This window comes from Phoxinus phoxinus (assembly GCF_949152265.1).
Source record: "Phoxinus phoxinus genome assembly, chromosome: 15".
Taxonomy (NCBI): domain Eukaryota; kingdom Metazoa; phylum Chordata; class Actinopteri; order Cypriniformes; family Leuciscidae; genus Phoxinus; species Phoxinus phoxinus.
The window spans coordinates 21,533,265-21,559,204 of NC_136890.1; the positions used below are offsets into that span (position 1 = coordinate 21,533,265).

A 25,940-nucleotide genomic window follows, 5' to 3' on the forward strand; every position below is an offset into this window, starting at 1 on the left:
TCTAATGATCATTTTGATCAAGATTGTATTATATATTATTAGGTGACAGTTCACTCATAAATGAAAATTAGAACCAATAGGCAAAGACTGCGTATTATGGAATTTAAGGGGATAGTTTACACGAAAAGGAAACATTTATTTTTTAAATTTGAATTTCTTTAGTGTTCCAAAAGGATAGACAGCCTCATTCACCATTCACTTTCATAACCTTTTGTGTCTTACAAAAATCATATAGGTTTGGAACAACATGAGAGTGAGTAGGCTAAATTATAAGATTTTTTGTTTGTTTGTGTGTGTCAACTGTCTATTTAAATCCCATATTTTCAGGTATGCGCATTTGTTTACAGTTATCCTCTTGAGTAAGTTTTGAGAGGAATACGTTTTCTAAATATATTCAATTTGGATTAATAATGTTACGTACGCATTTTCGACAAAAACTGATTAAAATAAGGTATTCGAAAAGCGACACTACGGTACATGCACCGTTAAGACACGGTTCTCGTGCAACTTCCTCTGCGTGCAGGTGCTCGCCTTTACGCCCCGCCCACCGCTGATGCTGCTAGCCGTCAACCGGACAGTCAAATATAATAATCTGTGGTCCACTGCGGCGTGGAGTGAAATTACATTCTTATAAACTCGCGTCCGCATCCGTTCTCTCCTCATTCGACAGTTTATTCCTCTCCTTCAGACGTTTTTGCAATCACCCCTCCTTCCGCTTTTGAGATAATCGGAGCTTTTGAAGCGCTTCAGCAACATAAGGACGAATCGAAAGGTTACAGTAACAGAGCTGAAGGACTATCGCGTAAAACCACCGGCAGCGGCTCGCAAACAACGTAGATTTAGATTGCCATGACAGACTGTGTCGGCGATGCGAAGCTGGAGGTGAAACAGGCCAGCAAAGAGTTTAAAGAGAGCGAAAACGTTGCTGAGAAATACTCCGCGATGACAGCCACGAAGAACAGCGACGTGAACATGAACGTCGGCGAGCTCTCCGCCGCATTCACTGCGGTCCCGACCCACAAATCTATGAAAAAGGTAAGAGGGACGTGTCTTTTCGGGCTAAACACACATATCGCGCTTGAGTTTGGGACATTGAGTTTTCTGGAATCATTAGGAAAGATTATCCCTGCATGATGGCTAGAGTTGAACTAGAGGTGTGTGCTGGAGCCTATTAGAATCACGTGACGCATCTTTCTAGCGTTTCTTTAGTTCTTTCTCGCCGCATCCAGTAAATTTCCCTGCCCTGGTCCAACTTTCACATCTGTCAGAGTAGCTGACCTATGTCTACCGCAGTTTATAAAATGTAGGATCTATCATAAGCTCAAGAAAATGTGGATAATAGGCTATAGGCTATATTTTAAATTGTAGCCATCTAAAATGTCTTAAATATTCTCCTGATGTCTATCAATCAGAGCAGATCAAAGAGTGAAGAAGATAGATAGATAGATAGATAGATAGATAGATAGATAGATAGATAGATAGATAGATAGATAGATAATTTAGTCTACAAGAAGATGACACAACAGATTGTGTAAATGTGACCCTCTGAAGTGTGTGTGTTGTGAGTGGGTGGTAAAAGAGGCGCACTACTCTGCCCACTCGCTCATCGAGTTGTCAGCTGGTTATACAACAGAGCCACAGGCTGTTCTGCTTGTTCTCTTCGGCTGCATTACACGCAGCACCAAATCCAGTGCTGACGTTTACTATTTAAAATTTCAAAAATCTGAATTTGGCCTTAGTATTAGGCTATTGTAGTGTATGCATTATTTCAAATAAATAATGAAGTGTTCAGAAGATCTAAATATTTCAACAGCAACATTTTGCACAAAAAATAGCTTGAAACCTTTTTTACGCAGAAATTGGCAGTACATTTCACAAATAATTACATATGAATTAACACATCGAATTAAACATGACATTTCTAAGTAGAATGAGACTGAAAATATTACTGAACCTCAGTAATCATTGTTTTATTTACAACTTCAACAGTGGACTCCAACACCAGCAGATCTCTCTTTTTTAAATGTTTTATCTGGTATAATAAATGTAGGGTCATCCTATCCCTTAAGGCTTACACGACCCATAAGTTATCCATAAATGTGTATGTGATTGGTAATGATTGGTGAATAACACTGATGTAGACTTGTTGTAAGCAAACTTGACATAAAGTGTAAACTTGTCCCTCAAATCTGATTGGTTGATTGGAATGTTGTTCGAAGATGAACAAAGATGTTGATCGAGGAACATGTTGTAGCCTACTTGGTGACATCCCGTTCAGAAGGGACAGAGGTTTGCTGGTTTGTGTACGCTATGTGCTTGGCTTTTAGCGAATAAATGACATTGTAACAGCTGAAGTCTCTTTTGAGAAATGCTCAATGGTTTGAAAATTGGATACATTTTTATTTTTTACCCTTTGATCTTGTGTATTTCCTCATTTATATGTACTGGCAATGCTTTCCCCTAGTAATCACAGTTTTTTTGTGTAATTGTATCCTTTTCTCCTCAGTGTGAGGGTGTGAGAAAGTTTCTCTCTCAGTACCTCCACTAGCTTTGTCCCTCTGTGAGCAGGAGGCTCTGATAACATTGTGAAAGAAAGTTGCACTGAGCGGAGAAATATGACACACGTCTACTGAGCCGCTCAGGAACATTTTCTCCTGTTTCTCAGTCCGAGTCTTGGCATGGGGCCGTGATTTGACCCTACCTGCTGAGAGCCCAGCATTGACCTTGGGTTCTCCTCCTTGTGATTGTTCTCTGTGTTTTCTCTTCAAACATACATTTTCAGCCCATCATACGGATTATATGGAGAGTTTAGTTTCTTCGTCTCTTTGAATAGATCTATTCCTCTCCTACTTGGACACACAATACTTTTTTAGTCCATTCATCATAACGAAAATTGACTCTTTTTGTTTCCTTACTGATTCTTTGCTTGTTATACTTAATGCACATCATTTTGAAGATTAGATCAAATTTCAGGTATTTTTCAGGAAAGCTATTGGTTTGCACGTCCAGTTCTGCTGAATGGATGCATTGAGGGTTTAGACCGATGTTGCTGCTTCAGTGCTTGAGCTGCCATTAGGGTCTCTTTACACCGAGCAGTCACCTGAGAGAGCTTAGATCGCGTTTCATTTATTCACATTAGACCATCGGCACTTCAGAGCCCAATTATCTCATTCACTCAAGTGGTTTGTGCAGAATGATCGTTTTTTGACTGGGAGTTTCAGAAGTTTCACATTCTCAGCCAAATCCTGTTAGTTTCAGATTCTTAGCTAAATCCTGTAAAAGTCACCGTACAATCAAAATTCATAATTTTATGGAATATTGCAGTATTTATTACAATTGATTTAGCCGGGCAGGGCAACCTGTCACTCATATGAGATCACAGCACTAGCAAGTCCACAACGATCCAAACAATTCCCGATGGAGAAAATCAAGTTCTGTCCTACATGTTGATTTTTTTTTTAGCCATTTTATAGACAATATAGACAATTAAACTCATATATTTTACACTATTGTTCAAAAGTTTGAGGTCATTTTGTTGTTGTTGTTGTTTAAATAAATTTATATTTTTATTCAGCAAGAGAATACATTAAATTGATCAAAAGTGACGATAAATACTATTTTTACGAAAAGATTATATTTCAAATACCGTAAATACTGTTCTTTTGAACCTAGCATTCATCAAAAATCCTGAAAAACATCTTCTAGAAAAATTCACAGTTTCTCCAAAAATATTAGGCAGCACAACCAGTTTCAACATTTATAATAAGGCAATTATTATTAATGTTGAAAACGGGTGTGCTGCAATATTTCTGTAGTTCTGTAAGCCTATATTTTCATGATTCATTGTTGATTAAGAATAATATCTGTCAATAATATAATTAAATAAGAAATGTTTATTGAGAACACAATCAGGATATTAAAATGAATTCTGAATGATCATGTGTCACTAAAGACTGGAGTAATGATGCTGAAAATTCAGCTGGTATAATATATACAGTACTGCGTATATATCAAGGCCAGTTATGGGCTTATGATTAATGGTAGTGAAATAAACACTATATTGACTTCTAAAGCCACTTTTAAAATGTCTTTAATTGTTTTAATATTCCACAGTACTGTAATTTTATTGAATAATCTTTACTGGGGGCTAATATTGATATATATATACAATAAATTGTGTTTAATTTCATTTTAATTTCATTATTTAATCGGCATATCATGTAACTAATTCAGTTAAACTTGTTAATCAATTGACAACCAATACTTTTTTGTACCATTGAATCAATAAACCAATATAGAATGTGTAGTGCTGTAGAGTTCTTTGTTTTTGTTGACAATCATGCGGAGTGCAGTGTACGCTGCGTGACCTCGGCCTGGGATTAGAGACTGGGGCTGAAAGCCAGGCTGGTAACTTTAGGACTACAGCAGGTATTGGCAGAGTCACGGTAAACGGCTCAACGGTGTCCGCTTAACGCTTGGCCTAGCACTGCCTGTTTGTTTCGACCAGGATGGATCATTGTGAGCTGTTAAGCAGAACAGTCAATGAACCGGATGGATTTCTTTTTCTTCTATTTTTAGTCAGATCTCGGAATAGAGTTGACCGACGTGACCTGATGCTTTAGGGGTTTGTAGAAACATGGTTTAATTCCCTCCAGATCCCTGTTTTATTAGCCGCCCTGAATAAATTCTGCAGGAGAGTCGGCCCTGAGAGAACCAGTTGGATTAAAACACTCTGGGGAAACAAATACACCCTTCCTTTAGTATTCCTGAAGCATTCAGTCACAACAAACAGACGTGCCGACGGCCCTTACATTGGTTGCAATAGATTATAGAAAGAGAGAGAGAGAGCAAAAGTAGGCTGGCCGGGTTTGTGAGTGGTTGATTTATTTGTTCCCTTGTCACCTCCCATACCCTCATGTCCGCTGTAAGAACTCCACACAAAACTCTCCCCCCTGCACCCGTCCGTGTGTAAAACTACGTTGGTGAAACACCAGTTGTAACAATACACAGGCACACAGGCCGGCACAGACAGGGACCATGAACCATGGCTATGACTTTCCCAGGGTAAGTGCCTCATTACTCTCTCTTCCATCCTCTATAGCGGGTCACAGCAAAACGACATTGAATTTGTTTGGTGACAGTCTGTGGTTTCTAAAATATATCAATAAATATTAATAAATATGGCGGGGGGGGGGGGGGGGGGGACTAGTTAAAATAAGAGACAAATATTTGATTTATTTTCTATGTGTTGTGATGTTTAGATTTCTATGTGTGTGTATAAATAAATCGCACATCTAAATTGTTTAAATTTGCCCCTGTAAAGTTTATTGATATGTCGCACTCACCATTGTCTCTCAGTCGTTGCAATGTTATTTTAAATCACTGTCAATGTGTCAGGACACTGAATGATTCTTGGAAATGTATAATTTTTGATGAAGTTCTCAGTTCTTCTCTGAGTAGGAAGATTTGAGACACCATGTGCTGTTTTCCATGGACTAAAATAGACGTTAGCAATTATTACTCAGAATATGAAGGTGAAGTTATGCGTCTGACTGTTCTGTGTCAAACAGGGATATTTGCTTCTGCCACAGTCATGTGTTGTCAGTTGAACTGTCTTTTGACACTTACATTGGACTATACTGCTACGTAACACTGGCTAGGGCAGTTGAAGTCTGATTTAACATAATCCTCTGGATAATTACAGCACATTGCCAGCATGTTAAAAAAAGAATATTGTACAATTGAATAATTTAGCTGACAGTGTAATCAGTGAAATGAGCTGAAAGTAATGTGAATGCTTATGCTTCATCAGGGTTCATAGCTTTCCCTTTGTCTCTGTCGTTCACCTGAAGAATAATACTCATCTCTTCCCTGATCATAACTGTCCAGTTATTTCAAGCACTTTCAGTTCAAAGCTCTGCCTTTGGGCCACAATACCGCCTTGCAATGGCATTTTTATTATCACTCCAATTTCCTTGGAATATCAGCTCTGTGTTGTGTCAACTTCACTGGCATTTCCACCAGTTTTGTGTCCAAACATACCTAAACTCAGGACTTGGATGCTGTTTGGCAAATCACATATTAGATAACAGATAAACCTATTTATGATGGTGTTAAAGCAATGCTGCTGGGGAAACAGAACATTTTCTGGGATTGGAAAGTAGATTGCTGACTGTTTTGAGTAAAGTGAAACTGTAGTGGGTCACTGCATATCAAACTGAAATCTAAAGTCGTGCAGTATGGAGCAGTTTTAGGAAAATCTCTTCATAGGAAAGATCTCAGTAGAATATTATATTAGTAGAATATTATATTATATATAAATTGGTTTTAAATATTTTTTTTTTATTTCTCAAGGATGCGTTAAATTAATAAAAAATGACCATAAAACATTTTAAAGACAAAATAAAGATTTATATTTCAGTTTTCAACTTTTAATTAATTGAAGAATCCTGAAAAAAAAAACGTATCACAGTTTCCACAAAAATGTTAAGCAGTAAACCGTTTTCAACATTGATAATGATATTTCTTGAGCATCAATCATATTATAATGATTTCTGAAGGATCATTTGACACTGGTGACTGGACTAATGCTGAAAATTCAGCTTTGCCATCACAGGAATAAATTACATTAATTTTGAAATATATTAAAATATTAAACAGTGTAAATTGTAATAATATTGTTTCATATTTATTACTGTATTTTTGGTCAAATAATTTTAGCCTTGGTCAGCAGAAAATACTTATTTCAAAGACATGAAAAAAACTTACTGATCCCACACTTTTGAATGGTAGTGTATATGGAAATAATATTTAAAATATTATACTTTAAAATAAAATGTCTCCATAAGTGAATGAATCCACAAACTACGAATGAGCAGCTTCTAAGCAATACAACTTTCCTCTTGCTCTCCATATTGTCTATAGTTCACAGTAGGAATTGTGATGGCAGCTGTGTTTTGTAAGGTTGAGGGATCTGTTGTTGTTGTTTTGCTTGGAAAAAGTATCAGATTCACGAGTATACTATTGGACTATCCAGAACACTTTCCTACTCTAAAAAAATGCTGGGTCAAAGACAACTATTTCTGAGTTATTTGGCAACCCAATACTGAGTAATGCTGGGTTTTATACATTAAGCCATTTGCTGGGTTTGTTTTTTGACATAGTGCTGGGTCAGTCAACCTGATAGTTTTTATTGTAAATAATAAAAATAATATAGGAAAGGAACAGTTCACATACAATACTTTTTTTATTCAATGGCAAATCAGTCTTTTACAATGATGAAATACTCCAAAAAACATTTAGTAAACGTTTTAGGGTGTGACAGGACAGGACCAGCAAGAACACCCAATGGGAATCTGTGGAAAGAAACCTGGCATCAGTATTTTCAATCTAGTATCAATCAATTAGTATCAATGTTCCAATTCATTAAATGAAAATCGTATATATATTCATGTTTGAAAAGTTACATCAAAAAAGCTTTACCTTGTGCCATCTCATCAGACATTCAAGTTTCAATCAGTAAAACGCATAGTGCGACCACAGCCACGATGCTAGTGCACTAGTTCAATAGCACTCCTATTGTAGTCTGTGGAGCGCACGGCAAATTTGTTACATATGACAGCGATGTTGGCCGTGTTTCAGCCCTGGTCGCACATTCTTTTGGCTGGAGCTGAAACGTTGTTCGCTTTAAGTATAGTTTGTAGGTAGCGTTCCAAGCAGACGTTAGCTGCGATGTAGCCGCATGTAAACAAAAAAGGTCAAATGTGAGACTACAGACCTTAATTTCATTCTTTCATTTGTTCTCTCAGAACAGAACAGAACAGAACACAAAATTACCATTGACACATGTATCCAGTTTTAACTGGTTTGGCACAAACTACCCAACATTGGGTTACTCAGCAGCACTGGCTAGGTGTGGGTTACATTGACTCTGGCTGGCTAGTTTATCATTTGTATTGACAGTAAAAAAGTTACAAAAAAACTACTCCGCAACTGGGGAAAATATGAATATCCCAATAAAATCATCCAACTGGCTGAACCCCCCCCAGCATTTTTAAAGGATAGATGTAGTCTGACTATCATCAGATGCATTATGAAATCTCATGTTTTTAAATACAACAAAGATAAGATGTGCTGCCCTCTCTATCTGTCTGTGGTGCGCTTGGACAGTAAATATATAGGTGCTTGGATTATTTGCCTGCTTACACACACACACACACACACACACACACACACACACACACACACACACACACACACACACACACACACACACACACACACACTCATACTATTTTAATGGTCGCGAAGTAATTGGTAATTAAAAAGTAAGCGGTTTCAGATCCAGCCAGAAAGTTTCAGTGCAACCAGACCAGTGTAGTCTGATCACCAAACAAATGACTTTATAAGTCGGTTCTTTTTTGTGTAAAAACGTACAGCGTCAATAGCAATTAGCACTATTAGCAATAGCAATAGTCAATTAGCACAGTTTGTTTTAGTGACTCGAACACATACAGCTTACAAGCTTACTAAATTTGTAAGACTTAAATCAGGTAAAGACACACATTATTATATATATCGACTTATAAAAACTAGGGCTGTCAAAAGATTAATCGTGATTAATCACATCCAAAATAAAAGTTTGTGTTTACATAATATATGTGTGTATACTATGTAGAATTATTATGTATAAATACACAGACATTCATATATATATATTTAAGGAATAATTGCATTTATATACTGTATATACATTTATATAATTTATATGATATATAAATATTTTATATATAAATATAACCAATTTTCCTAAATATATACATGATTGTGTGTGTTTTTTTATATATATATATAAATAATTATACACAGTACACACACGTATATTATGTAAACACAAACTTTTATTTTGGATGCGATTAATCTTTTGACAGCCATAATAAAAACATTTCTAAATTTAAATGTATGACACATTTTTTGTTTGTTAACATAAAGTCAATATAAAAAAAATATTGGATTACATTCATGCCACTTCTCTAAAGACTGAAAAAATGTTGTGTAAAATGTGAACACACCTTTTGCAAGAATAGTTTGTTACTGAAATGATCTCATTTTGCAATGGAAAGAATAAACTATAAAAGTGCTCCGTTTGCTAAAGCACAGTCATATATTCCTGCTTATTTTGTCATGGTAAATCTGGGTCTGCAGATGGTTTGAAGCTGAGCCGCTGGTGATCCATGTCTGTAGATGAGATATCTGTATAATGTGTGTATGAAAGAAACATAAATCAAGGTCGAAAGAAGGAGCAGTCAGAACCAGCTCTGCTTCTGTGATTTACCTGCACGTTACTGTGTTAATCTAATAGTCTGCCATGAAACCCAGCGCAGACGCCCTGATCCTCCCCATCCTTCATTAAGTGTAATGCGAAACACTGATCTGTCTTCATTGGGTATTTTAAATATTGCCCCTCATGATAATATTAATGTTTCTGTCAGCCTATGTGCACTGTAAGGTTTTAACTTTCAGCTCATATTACTTTACTTTAATAGCACAATGACTCTAAAATGTAAAAGTAAAAATGTTAGTCTTAATCCATGTGTTAGCTAGCTTAGAGATCATCTTATATGCTAATGTACTCCTAACAGTTTTTCCTTTTTTTTATCTTTCTGTTCAGGGGAAATAGCCCAAAATATTACTGACTTTTTTCAAATATTTTTTTTATAGGATGAAAATGTCATTCCACCTATCATATGGAGCATCAAGGCTCAAATATTCACATCACATGTCTGTCTAATGAGATAACTTTATGGTCAATTTTTCAAATGCACCGTAATTCTGTCCTTTACTGGCATGATATCCCAAAATCCTCTGCGAAACGTTCAGTGGTTTGTGGAAAGAATACAAACGGAGTCTAAAGGAGTGGTTGGCGTACCTTTGTTTATAAATGTCCATTTCCCCCCTTTTTTCAGCTTATGAGACAGTTACTTACTGTCAGGAACCATTGTAGTCACTAAATATTAGCTTGTTCTCAAAAGTTCTCATGAATGTGTTCTAGATGATTAGACATGATGTTATGGAGCCTTTAAGGTGTGTTTCCTTACAAGGTGCATTCATACACAAAACACTGACTGGGCAATTTAAACTAAATGCTTTTGGCAAAATACAACAACACAGGAAAGAAAATTGCATTTGTTTCAATGCTAACTCATAGTATTTACTGCAGAGAATAACGCTACAGTTACAGTTTGCTTGTGATCTGTTCAAAGCATCTTGCTGCTTAAACTATGCTCAAGCTATAATTTAACAGCCAGGTTCAGCTGCATTCTCCACAAAACAAGATCACACAGTGCACACACATAGAAAACCGCAGTACACAGTTCATCAGCCTGCAAGCACATCTCCCGTGAATATTTAAAGTTTTGCATCATTAAAATGACTGAAATGGTACTCAAATCCCCTGCTGAGATTGGTTCCCCACATCTGTTATGTCATTTTAAAATATTTCAATACAGCGGCGAGCAGACACTATTTATAGAGTTCTTTTGTGCTAAATTACGACCCTACATGTTTGAAGCTGTGCTGATCTTTAGACTATTTTGGTGTATTTAATGTTCAGTAGTTATATTTCAAAGTTAAATCTTTATAGTGTGTTTAATTAAATTTTAACTACATGAAATATAAAGAGATTGCTGTTTGCAGTATTAAGGTAAATGTAGTATGATATACAGTAATATCTGCTATATATATCTTACTTTGAGTAAATATTATTAACTACATTCTAATGTACGGCTAGAAAGCCAAATACAATGAAATCACATGTTCATGTGTCTATCTCTCCCCCATCCTCTCTTTTTCCATACCTCCATCTTACTGTAGCAGATTCAGTTTGCCAACCAAGAGGAAAAGCAGGAGTTCAGCAAGTTTCCTACAAAGACCGGCCGTCGCTCCCTGTCTCGCTCCATTTCTCAGTCCTCTACAGACAGCTATAGTTCAGGTCTGACCCTCATCCACCCTCATGTCAATACAGCTCTGTAGTTCAGAAGAACAAAAACACAAACATTGCCATGTGGCGCGAAGCGTTAGATGCATGCAAACGTATACATTTTAGGTTTAAGACCTTTTTAGTACATTAATGGGTTTAGGTTTATTGCAGAAACTGCATATCAACAAACATCATTGTGGCCCAAAACTGCTTATTTCTTGTTCATGCTAGTTTGTGTGTTGTGTAATATAATCCCAGACCAGCTTACAGCGGGAACTACAGACTTTTGGTAGTGTTGGCGCTGGATCAGACAAATTCACATTCCTAAATCGTTCGTAATACCAACAAAAGTGAGGGATAAACATTCCTACATGTTTGTGACTGCAGACCGACCCCCCCCCCCCCCCCCCACACCCCAATAGCAGACTGCTGAAACACAATTGCCAAAATAATTTCATAAAATCACAAGAATGATTTTAATGTCATGTTTCATTGCAAACACAATTGAATGCATGCATTGGAGTTTATCTCCACTAAAATGTGTCCTACAATCTTTTGTAGCGGCCTCATACACAGACAGTTCGGATGATGAGACGTCTCCCCGTGAGAAAAGCCAGCTCAACTCAAAGGGCAGCAGTGACTTCTGCGTCAAGAACATCAAGCAGGCAGAGTTTGGTCGGCGGGAGATCGAGATCGCTGAGCAAGGTTAGGAGACTCACCTTGATACTGTGTCAGGTTGCTGTGTGATATCAACATGGATTTACATAACCAGTACAGCATTGATTCTCAACTAGTTTGACATGTTTTGTCAAATTTTGTAAATGAATGTAAAAGTTTTAGTAAAGTAATGTTGACTCTGGAAATCCGTTGAACAAAAATGTTGGTGTGTAAGTGCTGTCAAGTAAACAAGGTTTGGTAACAATTGCTGCTGTCAGAATTAGTCATTGTACTCCATTTAATTGATTTAATCTTTTTAAAGGGATAACTGAGTCAAGATCTTAATGCCAGCAACTTAGTCCATACAAACAGAACTTGAAAGAACAGTGAGCTCAATAATGGAAAGCCTTTCATTTGGTTATTTTCTTCTGTACAAGACAAAAGGAGACATTTAGAATGTCATTAAGACTTCTAAAGCCATACAAAGCTTTGTTTCAGAAAAAACACAGACATATCTCAACTCAACTCACTGACTCAGTGATCCATAAATAAAATTATCTCTGTCTCTTTCCCAATTTTTCTTGGAATATAGTGCATGATTCATATATAGACCATTTAAATTATGCTTTTGTGTCCTTTTTGGTAGCTTAAAAGCTTCAGTCCACATTCATTGTGTTTGTATGTATGTTCCACAGATGAAAGAAAATTATACCGATTTTGAATGTGAACAAATACTAAGAAGTTAAATTTGTAGGTGAACTATACATTTAAAGGTTTGACCTGCCTCAGACTCTAGACTGTACCTTCCTTAATAAAGTTGACTCATCTCCAAACTGTTGTCTCAATAATTTCCACAGATATGTCTGCACTAATTTCCCTGCGGAAGCGAGCTCAGGGGGAGAAACCCCTCGCTGGGGCGAAAGTGGTTGGCTGTACCCACATCACTGCACAGACTGCTGTAGGTTCTCCTCAGGGCCGCACTAATTCAAACACACTCTTCCTCTGCAACCAGTCTTTGATTTTAACACAAAATGTATTTTTTGGATAAATCCTAAAGTTTGCTGCACTTATAGTACTATAATATTATATAAATAATCCTAAAATAACACTGTAGCAGCATTGCCTCTATTAAAACACCCAGCTGAATGTTCAACAAATGAGCAAAAGTAACCGTAGTTCTGTCATGTCATGACAACTCTCGAAGAGAGTGGCAATGTTAATGCATTTGGTCTTGGTGGAATAGATTTGTATGGAGACTTGCTACTGCCAATACATTCACAGACATGCTGCTGCTGCACATATTAAATAAACAAAATAGCCCCCCGTAGCAGATCTATACATGTGGAGCTGGGGAAGGTGAGGGTTTCTGAAAGCGCTCTGCAGACTGATAACAGCAAACAATGCCAAGTATTTGAATGTTGAGCAGCAAGCTCATTGGCTGCTGATGCCACAGCGTCCAGTCAGCTGCGCTATGTAGACACTTTGTATTGCTTTTTTATTTTCATATAAATAAATCAGAACCACAGTGCTTAATATACAGTACTGTGCAAAAGTCTTAGGCCCATTAGTGTTTTCACCCAAAAAAATGGTTTTAAGCCAGTTATTTGTATCTTTTGCTGTAGTGTGTCAGTAGGAAATATCAGTTTACTTTTCCAAACATTAATTTTGCCATTAATTGTAATAATGCAGTGAGTTATTTGTATGCACAAGGAGTGAGGATGCTTTCAAAAATAATGTCATAAATAGATTTTATTTATCAATTAATTTCTATTTACTAAATCGAATCAATATTTGGTGTGACCACCCTTTGCTTTTAAAACTGCTTTTGCCCAGGTACACTTGCACATAGTTTATCAGGTAGCTTTGCAGGAAGGTTTCTTCAAACGTCTTGGAAATGTTGCCGCAGTTCTTCTGGATGTAGTCGTTTTTTTCCGTTTTTTCATGTAATCCCAGATGGACTTGATGATGGTGAGATCAGATCTCTGTGTGAATCATACCAGCTGTTGTCAGACTCCTTGTGCTTACAAAAGTTTCACTGGATTAATGGCAAAATTAATATTTGGAAATTTAAACTGATATTTCCTTCTGAAACACTACAGCAAACGATATAAATAACTGGCTTAAAACCATTTCTTTGGAGGGAATATACTAGCGTGGCTTTTGCACAGTACTGTATATTTGCTTATGTGTGAAAATATTGCAGAACAAATAATGTAAGTACACACCTTGTTACTCTTGTTTGCTTTCCCATGTGTTTGAAATGCTGTACTGGTTTCTTTCAGGTCCTGATCGAGACACTTGTGGCACTGGGCGCTCAGTGTCGCTGGACTGCCTGTAACATTTACTCCACTCAGAATGAAGTGGCAGCAGCTTTGGCAGAGAGCGGTAAACAACCCTCTAAACTTACACTGTGTTCTAAACTATCAATTCCAACCTGGTCCAATGTGTCCTGATATTCTGGACTCACTTTGCATTTATTGTGTGCCCTTTAAAGGTGTTTCAGTTTTTGCCTGGAAAGGTGAATCGGAAGACGACTTCTGGTGGTGCATCGATCGCTGTGTCAACATGGAAGGCTGGCAGGCAAATATGGTATAATGTTCTGTGCTTAATATATATATATATATAAAAATTAATTAATGGACAGTGTCTGTTTATACTGAGTGCAAATAACCAGCCTTGTCTGCAAAGATTGTTTTCAGTAACTCCACCCTGAATTTACCCATTTTAAAAAAACTGCATATCATGTCTATTTACACTTTGTGTGAATACGTTTTATTGCTTTTTGTAACAAAGTGTGAAAACACATCTACCACTATTTACACTAATAAGCACACTGCATCTATTACTTTATTTGCTGCCAAATCAGTATTTAATCTTCAAAACAATTATCATGATTCCTTTGTGTTTGCAGGCTAGTAATCATCATACATGTATATATATTATTTTACAGATCCTAGATGATGGGGGTGATCTGACCCACTGGGTGTATAAGAAGTATCCCAGTGTCTTTAAGAAAATACGTGGGATCGTGGAGGAGAGTGTTACAGGCGTACACAGGTAAGGGAGGGCTGTAGGACATTTTTATTTACATTTTATAAAAAAAAAAATTATATATATTTAATACATTTTGTTACTTTATTTTTATCATCCCACACAAATAACCTTACACAATGACACAATTATTTTTAAATTATTCTAGTATTAATTTGTATATGATCAGAATAATGAGATTAATCTAAATCTGAATATTTAATTGACAGCCCTGATAGAAACATGTGTTTGAATCTGTGTGTATTCTGTTAGGCTGTACCAACTCTCCAAAGCTGGCAAGCTTTGCGTTCCCGCTATGAATGTCAATGATTCTGTTACCAAGCAGAAGTTTGATAATCTGTACTGCTGCAGGGAGTCCATCTTGGACGGGTAAGACACCTGCAATGCTGAGATGTGCTTTTCGGAGGTTTTGAGCATATCTTTCTCAGACCCCTTACTAAGCATGACTAAAGCTTATCATAGAGGATAATCATGGTTGACTTCCTCTTTCTTCTTAGTCTGAAGAGAACAACAGATGTGATGTTTGGTGGGAAGCAGGTGGTGGTTTGTGGTTATGGAGAGGTCAGTCAACATCTGCGCTTTTGTAAAATGCCCCACAGTGGAGTCTAGATAATCTGCACAATGCAAAAAATAATCTCTAAATTTATCTTAACTGCCAGACCTTATTTACTATAAACATCACGATTGTTGGTTTTATTTTCATTCTTGTATTGATTCTGGTGTAGGTGGGAAAGGGTTGTTGTTCAGCTCTGAAAGCGCTTGGAGCCATTGTATGCGTGACAGAGATCGACCCTATTTGTGCTCTTCAAGCTTGGTAAGACAAACACACCAGCAAAAATGTGCTTAAAGTGTGTTATTTTAGTATTATTTATATAATATTATTGTATTATTTATTAGTATTTTTAATTAGCTTTTATTGTTATATTTACATTAGGTTTTAGTAATTTTGTAATATGCTTTTGTCATTTTTATTTGTTTTTAATATTTCTATTATGCTTTAATATATTATTATTTCAGTTTTAGTTTTAGTCATTTCAGTACCGGTACTTATAATGTCAGCTCATTATATTTCAGTTAGTTACAATTACAATTAGTTTAGTTGTTAATTAATTATGTTTAAATTTTAGTTTAAATTATGTTAGTTTAAGTTAGTTTAACATTTTTCATCTAATATTTATATTTAATTTTTATTTCAGCCAAACAACTTTTGTAAACTTCTGCAAATAATATTAGCCAAACACATGGCCACAGGAAGTCTTTACACAGGAAGTCTGTGAACAAGCTGAAGTGCTTATTTATAAAGAATATTTCACCACATTTTCCCTCACTGTCTGTGTATATATATATATATATATATATATATATATATATATATAGATAGATAGATCTGAGATACCTCTTGAATTCGATCTGTGTTTTTTCTTTTAAATCTCCCTCGTAGTATGGATGGCTTCAGAGTGGTGAAGCTGAATGAGGTGGTTCGCCAAATGGACATGGTTATCACCTGCACGGGTACGTCTGGTTACAGCTGGCTCGCTTCCAGATCCATTTCCTCTGTTTCATGCAGCTCTTATCAGCACAAACACATCCTCCCAAATGCCCTTGCATTAAGCTGCTGTGAAACGGTTTGCCCTTTGACAGCTGCAGCTGATCTCTGGGCTACTCTAAAGTAAATAATATTTGCTCCAAGAGATAAAATATTTGTGTAAAAACATAGTAGAGAGTTGTTGAGATTTAGATAAGTTATGTGTGGTATCTACTAGTCACAGGCACAGATTTGTGTTAAATTGACGTGCTATATGTTTTAAGTTCATTGCAAAATATGCATATTCGAGAGGGTATGGAAATTGACTCTTTTGTCATTCTCAGTGCTTCATGGGAAAGTGTTCTTTTGATTTGGGCTGCGTTCCAGTCCATTTTTAAACACGCACTTGCGAACTTCCCTAAGCACTTCCCCTTGGGGGAATCCCTGCCGCCATTTTGAAGTGCGTTCCACTTCGTGAAGTGGACGAGGGAAGTTTATACGGACAGACCCTCGTTCCCTCGATTTTGACCAAGGGAGCGGCTCTACTTCATATATACACTTCAGGCACCTATATGTCCCACAATGCAGTACGATTGTGACGTCATATCAGCAGCTCGCACTCGCAGCGCTTGCACTTCATTTATCCACACTCGGTCTCCACGGTGACCTCTATAGCAAGTGATCAAGGGCTTAGGGCGTTCCATTTAAACCTTAAGTACGAGTTCCGGTTCCGCCAGTAGTGAGCACTTGTGCAACGCAAGCAATGTCGCACATCCGAGAGAACGAGACGGAGGGAAGTTAGAGAGTTAAGGGCGTGAGAATTTTGGACTGGAACGCAGCCATGATTCGCTCGTTGTGAATCTGATTGGTTGAGATTTCTTTTGCAGAATCATGGGTAATATCGTTCTCCCACCAAGAATCTCACAGTTAAACACAATTATCAAAAAACGAAAAATAAAAAAGTAAAGAAATAATATGGGCTAGAGGCTTCAACAGAAGCATACAGCATGAATGAACAACATCATAGTTCACAGTAGGCCTGTTTTTCATGATTTGTAAGTTATTAAAAGTAATTTCCCCTATAGAGAAAATTCGTGAGATTTTTACTTCTGGAACATGTCTGCTGCACTGTTAATTCACACATTTTATTTGGTTGGAACACATAATGTCTACTGGGGTTTCTTGAAGATTCCTGAAGACATTTTTCTTTCTACAGGGAACAAAAATGTTGTGACCAGGGAGCACTTGGACCGGATGAAGAACGGCTGTATTGTCTGTAACATGGGCCATTCCAACACTGAGATTGATGTGGTGAGTGAGTCTCAGAGTTCTGTGTATCGCCTTCCCTCACATTTATATTTGTTTTGTTGAAAATATTTTTGAGTTATTTATGAGGAGGCTCCATTTGCTCTCACTGTAGTGTACTTTATTAGTGAATGTAGTCCAGGGAAAGAATACTGTCAACAGCTGTAGATGTTCCATGAGCAGCAGGGTCAGTTAATCAACCTGAAAGCCTCTTAGCGGCATGTTTCCAACAACAAAGTGAAGTGCGCTGAGCCGCTGACTGTGTTCATAGTGATTGCTCTTTTTGTGTGTGTGTGTGTGCGTGTGTTTTAGCTTTGTAGGTTTATCAGCGTGTTAAAGCGAGTGTTAGTTGTGTGCGCTGATGTGTGTCTGTTCTTTCTCTGTTCCAGGCGAGTCTGCGGACTCCAGAGCTCACCTGGGAGAGGGTGCGCTCACAGGTCGACCACGTCATCTGGCCTGACGGGAAACGAGTGATTTTACTGGCAGAGGTCTTTCCCCCTTCCTCTTTTTTTTTCATGAATGTGTGCCAGTAGGGATGAGCGCTGTGACGGATGGGCTCTACTGTTTATATTACGCTAGATGTATTTGCATTGCAGTCTGAGGTGTAAAACCGCTTTACGTTATTTATACATGAGAGCGACAAAGAAGCGTATTGTCCCAAACAAGTCAGGACAAGCAAGTTGTTATTAAAGAGTGCGGTTAGGTACAACACAATGCAGAGTTGAGTTGTTTCATGATTACAGAGCAAATTTATGCATTATTATAAACTACCATTTAAAGGTTTGAGTGCAGTATTTTTTTAAATAAATAATTTGTATTAAGCAAGGATGCATTCATTTGATCAAAAGTGACAGTAAAGACATTTATGTTTTTTTTTTAAATAAACGCTGTTCATTTGAACTTTCTATTCATCAAAGAATTTTAAAAAATTTAATGGTTTCCACAAAAATATTAAGCAACTGTTTTCAACATTGATAATAATAAGAAATGTTACTTGAGCATCAAATCATCATATTACAATGATTTCCAAAGGATCATGTGACACTGAAGACTGGAGTAATGATGCTGAAAATTCAGCTTTACCATCACAGGAATAAATATATATAAATATATTAAAATAGAAAACAGTAATATTTAATAATATCAGCTTTTAACTTAATTTGTTATGGTAAATGGACTGAATGTGTGTTTAAAAAAATATTTTTAGAAAAAAAAATATTAGTTTATTAGTGTCTTTTTAACACTGCTTTTGAACTGATGTTATGAATAATCATATGTTTTGGTTTGCATCCAAGTAAATAATCAAATTAAATTAAGTATTTATTGGTGAAATTGGTATCAAAATATTTTTTTCCCTATCAAATCTATACATTTCAATAAAACCTACTAAAGGGCGATTTGTACCATGACATAAGATTATGGTCCATAGCACCCTAACCAAAGCCTCGGTTTTTCTCTAATGTGCCCACCTTGATAAATTACTTTCCTTTGTGCATTCTCCTGGTGGAGCACGGTACATCTCAATCATTTGTGTGCTGTTTTTCAGGGCCGGCTCTTGAACCTGAGCTGCTCAACAGTCCCCTCATTTGTGCTATCAATCACAGCCACAACCCAGGTAATTGAACCTGTCACCATTTGGGTTTTAGTTGAAGTGAGTTAGTACCCTCTGTACAGATGACATTTAATCCATTTATGTTAGTGGTTGTGAGTGCTGTTGCACAGCTGTGTGATTATTATGCCTGATTTAACATCTCTAATCGCAGGCTGTTGTGTTCTTTATTTAATGTTAGGCTTTGGCCCTAATAGAGCTGTATAATGCACCAGAAGGTCGCTACAAACAGGATGTCTACCTGCTGCCCAAGAAGATGGGTAAGTGTTATCTGAACCAACCACCACTGCTGGCAACTTAAATACATCAGTTAGATGCATTAAATGTGATTAATCATGTGTGTTTCAGATGAATATGTGGCCAGCTTGCACCTTCCCAATTTCGATGCCCATCTTACCGAGCTGTCAGATGAGCAGGCCAAATATATGGGCCTCAATAAGAATGGACCCTTTAAACCAAATTACTACAGGTATGAGAGGTGCTCTAAAACAGCTTGCATCACTATACCGTCTGCACTATCAGAATGTGCACATTTGTACTAGTGTGATGAAGGTCCTATTTTAGGACAAATTCTCATGAACTACCCAATATTAAAATGTTTAGTCACTTACTGCCCTCTGCTGGTTCTCAATAAAAGTCTTACATACCGCAACCAGTGACACTGCTAGTTGCCTTCAGCACATTAGTCTAAAACAAAACTTTTCAATTCCTTAAATGTATAAAATATATACATTCATTATTTTAGCTTTTCAGTATAACCTTCATTACTGTTCAAAAGTGTGGGGTTGTAAGATTTTGTTTTGTTTATGTTGCTTATGCTCACCAAGGATACATTTATTTGATCAGAAATACAGTAAAACATTACAATTACAAACAAATGTTTTCTATTTTCATATTTTATAAATGTAATTTATACCTGTGATGGCAAAGCTGAATTTTCAGTGTCAATCATTCTAACTTGATGATTTGGTGCTCAAGAAATATTTATTACCGGTATTATTATCAATATTGGAAACAGTTATGCTGCTTAATATTTTGTGGATTTTCAGGATTCTTTGATGAATAGAATGTTCAAAAGAACAGTTTTTATTGGAGATTAAAATCTTTTGTGACATTATGAATGACTTTACTGTCTCTTTAGATCATTTTAATGTATCCTTGCCAGACAAATGTGTTAATTTCTTTAAAAAAATTTTTTTTGAATGGTAGTGTAATTAATATAAATCATTAAATAAAACATATTTTTTTATTATAAATATTCTTCATACCAGACTAAAGTTATGGACAAAATATACGTTTCTGTTGTTTTGCTTGCAGATATTAGTGTGACTGGATCGATTCAGCCTTCATCAAATGGAGAGACCTGTATTAACCAGAGAAGCAAGAGATTTATTTTATATGAATATACATTTCTTAAAGCGAAACTTGATTTTACTGAATGTTATTCTTATTTAATAGTGTTACTAATTTCCGGTGACAAAATATACGTTCATGTCACTTTTAGGCTTATGTGTATTGTTAGAATTCATGTATTATAGCAATTGTTGTAAATGTTCTTTTAACCTAAAATATGAAAAGGACCACTGTCTAGGCTCTAAAAATGTGCCAAATATTGGTTATAGTAGACTGATCTCATAGAATAATTGATCATTATTACTATGATTTGTTTTTACATGGTTATTCTATTTACCCAAGGTTACGCTAGACTCAATCGTTCATGACCAAAAAGTTGTCTATGTGGATTTTAATATAAAAAAATTGTTAGTCTCGGCATAATATTCCTGATTTATTGCTCTTGCATAAGAAAATATAATATCTTTTTCGGATGAATGTACTGTGTATTACTGTAAAAGCTAGAGTGTTCTGGCAATATGATACACACCACTGTGTGCAGAAACTTCTGTGACTGGCAGCACCTGCTGCTACATGTACCCCGCTTGGGGGATTTTATGAAATGTCACCAACAGGGATTATTTTCCTTTCATTTTCTCACACATCTTCAACATCTCTGTGGCCTTTTATATTCTTATTTCAAAATAATGTAGACCATTATATGTTATGTAGGCCAATCTTAGATGAGAATAAATGTAACCCCAGTTGAAATGAGATTTTGGTATATTCTGTGAGAGGTTTGCTGAATATTATTGACCTTTGGCCCCTAACATTCCCACACACAGTCAGCTATTCAAGAAGCACACATATTTTGATCACCATCTCTAAGGGACTGCAAATGTCTTAAGAATAAAATCACTGTGAATGCTGTCATTTGAATATTTGCCTCATTTGCACTTTTATTTGTGATTTACCTTTGCATTACATAATTTGTCAGATGTGTTCCCTCTGCCTTGATGTCATCATTGAATCCCTGAATTAAAGATCTTGCTGTCACTAAATATGCCTTTTGACCTATATTTTATGCTATTAATATCACAAACGTTTATGATTGTGTAGAAATGTAATAATATTGCAACAATATTTTTTTAAAAATGTTACGATAACAAAGGGAATCTAGGAGGAATCATGTTAGGAATTAATGTTTAATTTTGAGCACTTGTCGGCCCAAATTCCGCTATTGAGCCACTTTAAAGGGTTAATCCGCCCCTAAAGCTTTATGACATATGTTTGAATCCATATGCAGTAGTCACAAACGACAACATTTGGTCCATACTGACAAGGGCTGAAAATTAAGTCTGACCGCTGAATTAACAGTAACCACAACGCTTTAAACAACATTTTACACAATGACACAATAATGACCAAATTTAATAGCATTTGAAATAAAACACAAAGTTATGCAATTATATATATATATTATATAATATATACATCTATATATATATATATATATATATATATATATAATTGTATAACTTTAAATTAAATTTGGTCATTATTGTGTCATTGTGTAAAATGTTGTTTAAAGCGTTGCGATATATATAGGCTATATATATATAAATCTTGTTGGACACATTGTCTAGCCCCACCCACCTGTTGCAGCAGCTATACTATACGGTCCTACCAGCTTACGCTATTTCTGTGTACGAGATCATCAGTGCGCGCCTGGAAACTTCGGGACTCTTCAGCCTCTAACCACCAGAGTCAAGAGAAGTCTGGTATTTCTAGAAGGAGCATGGGAGGTATAAAGCGCGAAGTGTCACTCAGGTCGAGGCAGTCAAGAAAAGACAACTCGAGCAACTGCAGCAAAGCTGAGCAGAAGAGTCCGCTCTCTGAAGCGCTAGAACAAACTCGCACGACCTGTAAGTGACTCTCTCTCTCTGAGTTACGTTTACTTTGAAGTTTATGTATGTTATTAATATATGCCATTGCCTACATTAAAATATTATTGTAAACTTTTCCTTAAGTAGATTCTTTTGGATTATTAAAGTCATTTCTAATTTCTCTCTTTTTTTAAGTTAGCCTATATTTACTTTTAAATATATATATTTTTAATTGTATATTAATATAGGCTATAGATATATTAATGTAACATTTCTTAAGTTGAATATTTTGATTATTTATTTTTGTAATTGTTTAATTGGTCTAACATGAGTTGAAAGTCTTTAATATATTTGTATATAAATATATGTTACTATATTTAAAAAAATAAATTACTAATTTAAATATTTATATTGAACATTAATTATACCGATATTAATACTAATAACTATTATTATTATTATTTAATATAAAAATAACTTGTTACCTTTTTGTATTGCAGGTGATATTTCATAATAAATAATCAAGATGTCTAAAGGTTTGTCCATTGGCATTGATCTGGGAACCACTTACTCCTGTGTGGGAGTGTTCCAGCATGGCAAGGTGGAAGTCATTGCTAATGATCAAGGAAACAGAACCACTCCAAGCTATGTTGCCTTCACAGACACAGAAAGACTCATGGGAGATGCTGCCAAGAACCAGGTCGCCATGAACCCCAACAACACAATATTTGATGCCAAACGGCTGATTGGTAGAAAGTTTAATGACCCAGTGGTCCAGTCAGACATGAAGCTTTGGCCCTTCAACGTCATCAGCGAAGGCGACAAACCAAAAGTTCAAGTTGAGTACAAAGGAGAGACCAAGACATTCTACCCTGAAGAAATCTCATCCATGGTCCTAGTCAAAATGAGAGAGATCGCCGAGGCCTTCCTGGGTCAGAGAGTCAATAATGCTGTCATCACGGTGCCAGCATACTTTAATGATTCGCAGAGGCAAGCAACCAAAGATGCGGGGGTGATCGCCGGTTTGAACGTGCTGAGAATTATCAATGAGCCTACAGCGGCTGCCATTGCCTATGGGCTGGACAAGGGCAGGAGAGGAGAGAGGAATGTCCTGATCTTCGACTTGGGTGGAGGCACCTTTGATGTCTCAATCCTGACGATTGAGGATGGGATCTTCGAAGTGAAAGCCACAGCAGGGGACACTCACCTGGGTGGGGAGGACTTCGACAATCGGATGGTAAAGCACTTTGTTGAAGAGTTTAAGAGGAAGCACAAGAAGGACATCAGTCAGAATAAGAGAGCAGTGAGAAGGCTTCGCACGGCCTGTGAAAGAGCTAAAAGAACCCTCTCATCTAGCACTCAGGCTAGCATCGAGATTGATTCCCTGTTTGAAGGCATCGATTTCTATAGTTCCATCACAAGGGCTCGCTTTGAAGAGCTTAACTCTGAGCTCTTCAGAGGCACTCTGGATCCAGTTGAGAAGGCTTTAAGAGATGCCAAAATGGACAAGTCTCAGATTCACGATATTGTTCTGGTCGGCGGCTCCACGAGGATCCCCAAGATCCAGAAGCTTTTGCAGGACTTGTTCAATGGCAGGGATCTCAACAAGAGCATCAACCCAGACGAGGCGGTGGCATATGGAGCAGCGGTGCAGGCCGCCATCCTAATGGGCGACACCTCGGAAAACGTTCAAGACTTGTTGCTTCTGGATGTGGCTCCTCTGTCCCTGGGTATTGAGACCGCAGGTGGAGTCATGACTTCTCTGATCAAACGCAACACCACCATCCCCACCAAGCAGATGCAGATCTTCTCCACGTATTCTGATAACCAGCCAGGCGTCCTGATCCAGGTGTTTGAAGGCGAGAGGGCCATGACCAAAGATAACAACTTGCTCGGCAAATTTGAGCTCACAGGGATCCCCCCGGCGCCACGAGGCGTACCCCAAATCGAGGTGACCTTTGACATAGATGCCAATGGCATCCTGAACGTATCTGCTGTTGACAAGAGCACAGGAAAAGAGAACAAAATCACCATTACCAATGACAAAGGTAGACTGGGCAAAGAGGAGATCGAGCGAATGGTGGAGGATGCTGAAAAGTACAAAGCCGAGGATGAGGTGCAGAGAGAGAAGATTGCAGCGAAGAACGCTCTGGAGTCTTATGCCTTCAACATGAAGAACAGCGTTGAGGACGAAAACCTGAAAGGAAAGATTAGTGAGGAAGAGAAGAAGAATGTCATTAATAAGTGTAAGGAGGTTATCACTTGGTTGGAGAACAATCAGTTGGCTGAAAAGGAAGAGTATGAGCACCATCAAAAGGAACTGGAAAGTGTGTGTAGTCCAGTCATCACTCGGCTGCATCGAGGAGGAGTTCCCCCCGCAGGTGGCTGTGGATTCCAAGCCCAGTCTGAATCACAGGGCCCCACCATTGAAGAGGTGGATTAAAGAAAGGAAAATGTGCCTTATTATATTGTGCAATATTACTTTCATGTTAAAAAAGATATGGTGGCATCACTTTATATTTCCTGATATATATAGGCCTATATATGAGCTACATTACTTTTATACCGGTATCTTTTTTTGTCAAATGTGCTTGAATTTAAATGTTGTAAGACAAATTGTCCTTCAGCTGTGTCAGCTAATAAGTGAATTAATGAAATGGAATAAATTATTATGGAATGTTTTATGATATAACGTATTTATTATTTGTAAGAATAAAAAATAAATGCAAATTTATACCATGAAAACTAATGAAACCAGTATTTTTTTTCTATCAAAGGGCTAGGTAGAAAATGTATGATGTTAAATCTGCTCTACTTCAGTTTGTACACTAGATGACGTTGTAACACAGACTGCAACTCATCCATACACCCAACAGAAGACCTGGATCCACTTGACCTAAAACCTAAAAAGTCAAATACCTTATTTATTATTTATATTTTCTATAATTTTCATTTTAATCTATATATGAATATTAATAATTAATGAATGTATTTCAAATGCAATTGCCCCAGTTCTCTCTGTCTAAAACAACAAGGTATGGACCCTTTGCACATCTTAAAAACTAGCAGAGGGAACTATAATAAACCACAATAAAATATATATTTTTAGATTAGACTAGCCTATATATTTCCCATTTGCTTCTTCAACAGCAAAAAATAAATAAATAAACTGAGTTTTCACGAATTTCTAAAAGAGGACAAAAATATAGAGAGCCTTATTAGCCTATACGGCAGTCAGATTATAGAAATGTCAAATTTACAGTCAAACCCTGACTCCCATGCAGCAATTGTTGTTTTTTTGCACAATTTAATGCCAGAATGTACATTTATGCATTTGGCAGACAATAACACACAGATGTAATAAAGTACAGCGTTATAGCCTAAATATAGCCTACTTAAAAGCAAATTAAAATGTTAATTAATGCAGAAATACGTCATCATATTGCGTGAAAGTAAACTGAATCTTTTCTCTATATTTATCAAATAGAGCTTAAAATCCCACGTAATGCAGCGCTGTAAGGGTTACTGAAACGCTGGAGCATCATCATCATCATCATCCTCCCATGGGCTGTGTCGTCTGACTGTCACAAAGATGCA

The 25,940-nt window shown here is 36.8% G+C and overlaps 2 protein-coding genes across 5 annotated transcripts; both read left to right on the top strand.

Annotated features, from left to right (window-relative positions):
* The first annotated feature begins 475 nt into the window (after positions 1-475).
* Positions 476-21,516, top strand: ahcyl1 (adenosylhomocysteinase-like 1). 4 transcript variants are annotated; one of them, XM_079637880.1, is made up of 17 exons: positions 476-1,035; positions 10,873-10,990; positions 11,540-11,683; positions 12,493-12,593; positions 13,918-14,020; positions 14,130-14,224; positions 14,586-14,692; positions 14,939-15,055; positions 15,184-15,247; positions 15,412-15,500; positions 16,128-16,198; positions 17,428-17,522; positions 17,906-18,004; positions 19,063-19,131; positions 19,307-19,385; positions 19,474-19,594; positions 20,443-21,516. In XM_079637880.1, the coding sequence occupies exons 1-17, from the start codon at positions 850-852 to the stop codon at positions 20,447-20,449; spliced, it is 1,665 nt and encodes a 554-aa protein (XP_079494006.1). In that variant the 5' UTR covers positions 476-849; the 3' UTR covers positions 20,450-21,516. The 4 variants fall into 4 exon arrangements, with proteins under 4 accessions (XP_079494006.1, XP_079494007.1, XP_079494008.1 ...); XM_079637881.1 differs by having other exon boundaries at positions 581-1,035; positions 10,876-10,990; XM_079637882.1 differs by lacking the exon at positions 476-1,035 and adding an exon at positions 4,438-5,064.
* A 640-nt stretch (positions 21,517-22,156) lies between these two features.
* On the top strand, positions 22,157-25,084 carry hspa1b (heat shock protein family A (Hsp70) member 1B). Its single transcript, XM_079638015.1, has 2 exons — positions 22,157-22,382; positions 22,844-25,084. Exon 2 carries the CDS (start codon positions 22,870-22,872, stop codon positions 24,784-24,786), a length of 1,917 nt encoding a protein of 638 aa, XP_079494141.1. The 5' UTR covers positions 22,157-22,382; positions 22,844-22,869; the 3' UTR covers positions 24,787-25,084.
* The last annotated feature ends 856 nt before the right edge of the window (positions 25,085-25,940 follow it).

Excerpts from the sequence above, each read along its gene's own strand:
- ahcyl1 (XM_079637880.1), top strand. The coding sequence starts at position 850 with ATGACAGACTGTGTCGGCGATGCGAAGCTGGAGGTGAAACAGGCCAGC. Across the intron at positions 14,693-14,938 it reads AGTGTTACAGGCGTACACAG|GCTGTACCAACTCTCCAAAG; the intron begins GTAAGGGAGGGC and ends GTATTCTGTTAG. Across the intron at positions 16,199-17,427 it reads CATGGTTATCACCTGCACGG|GGAACAAAAATGTTGTGACC; the intron begins GTACGTCTGGTT and ends TTCTTTCTACAG.
- hspa1b (XM_079638015.1), top strand. The coding sequence starts at position 22,870 with ATGTCTAAAGGTTTGTCCATTGGCATTGATCTGGGAACCACTTACTCC.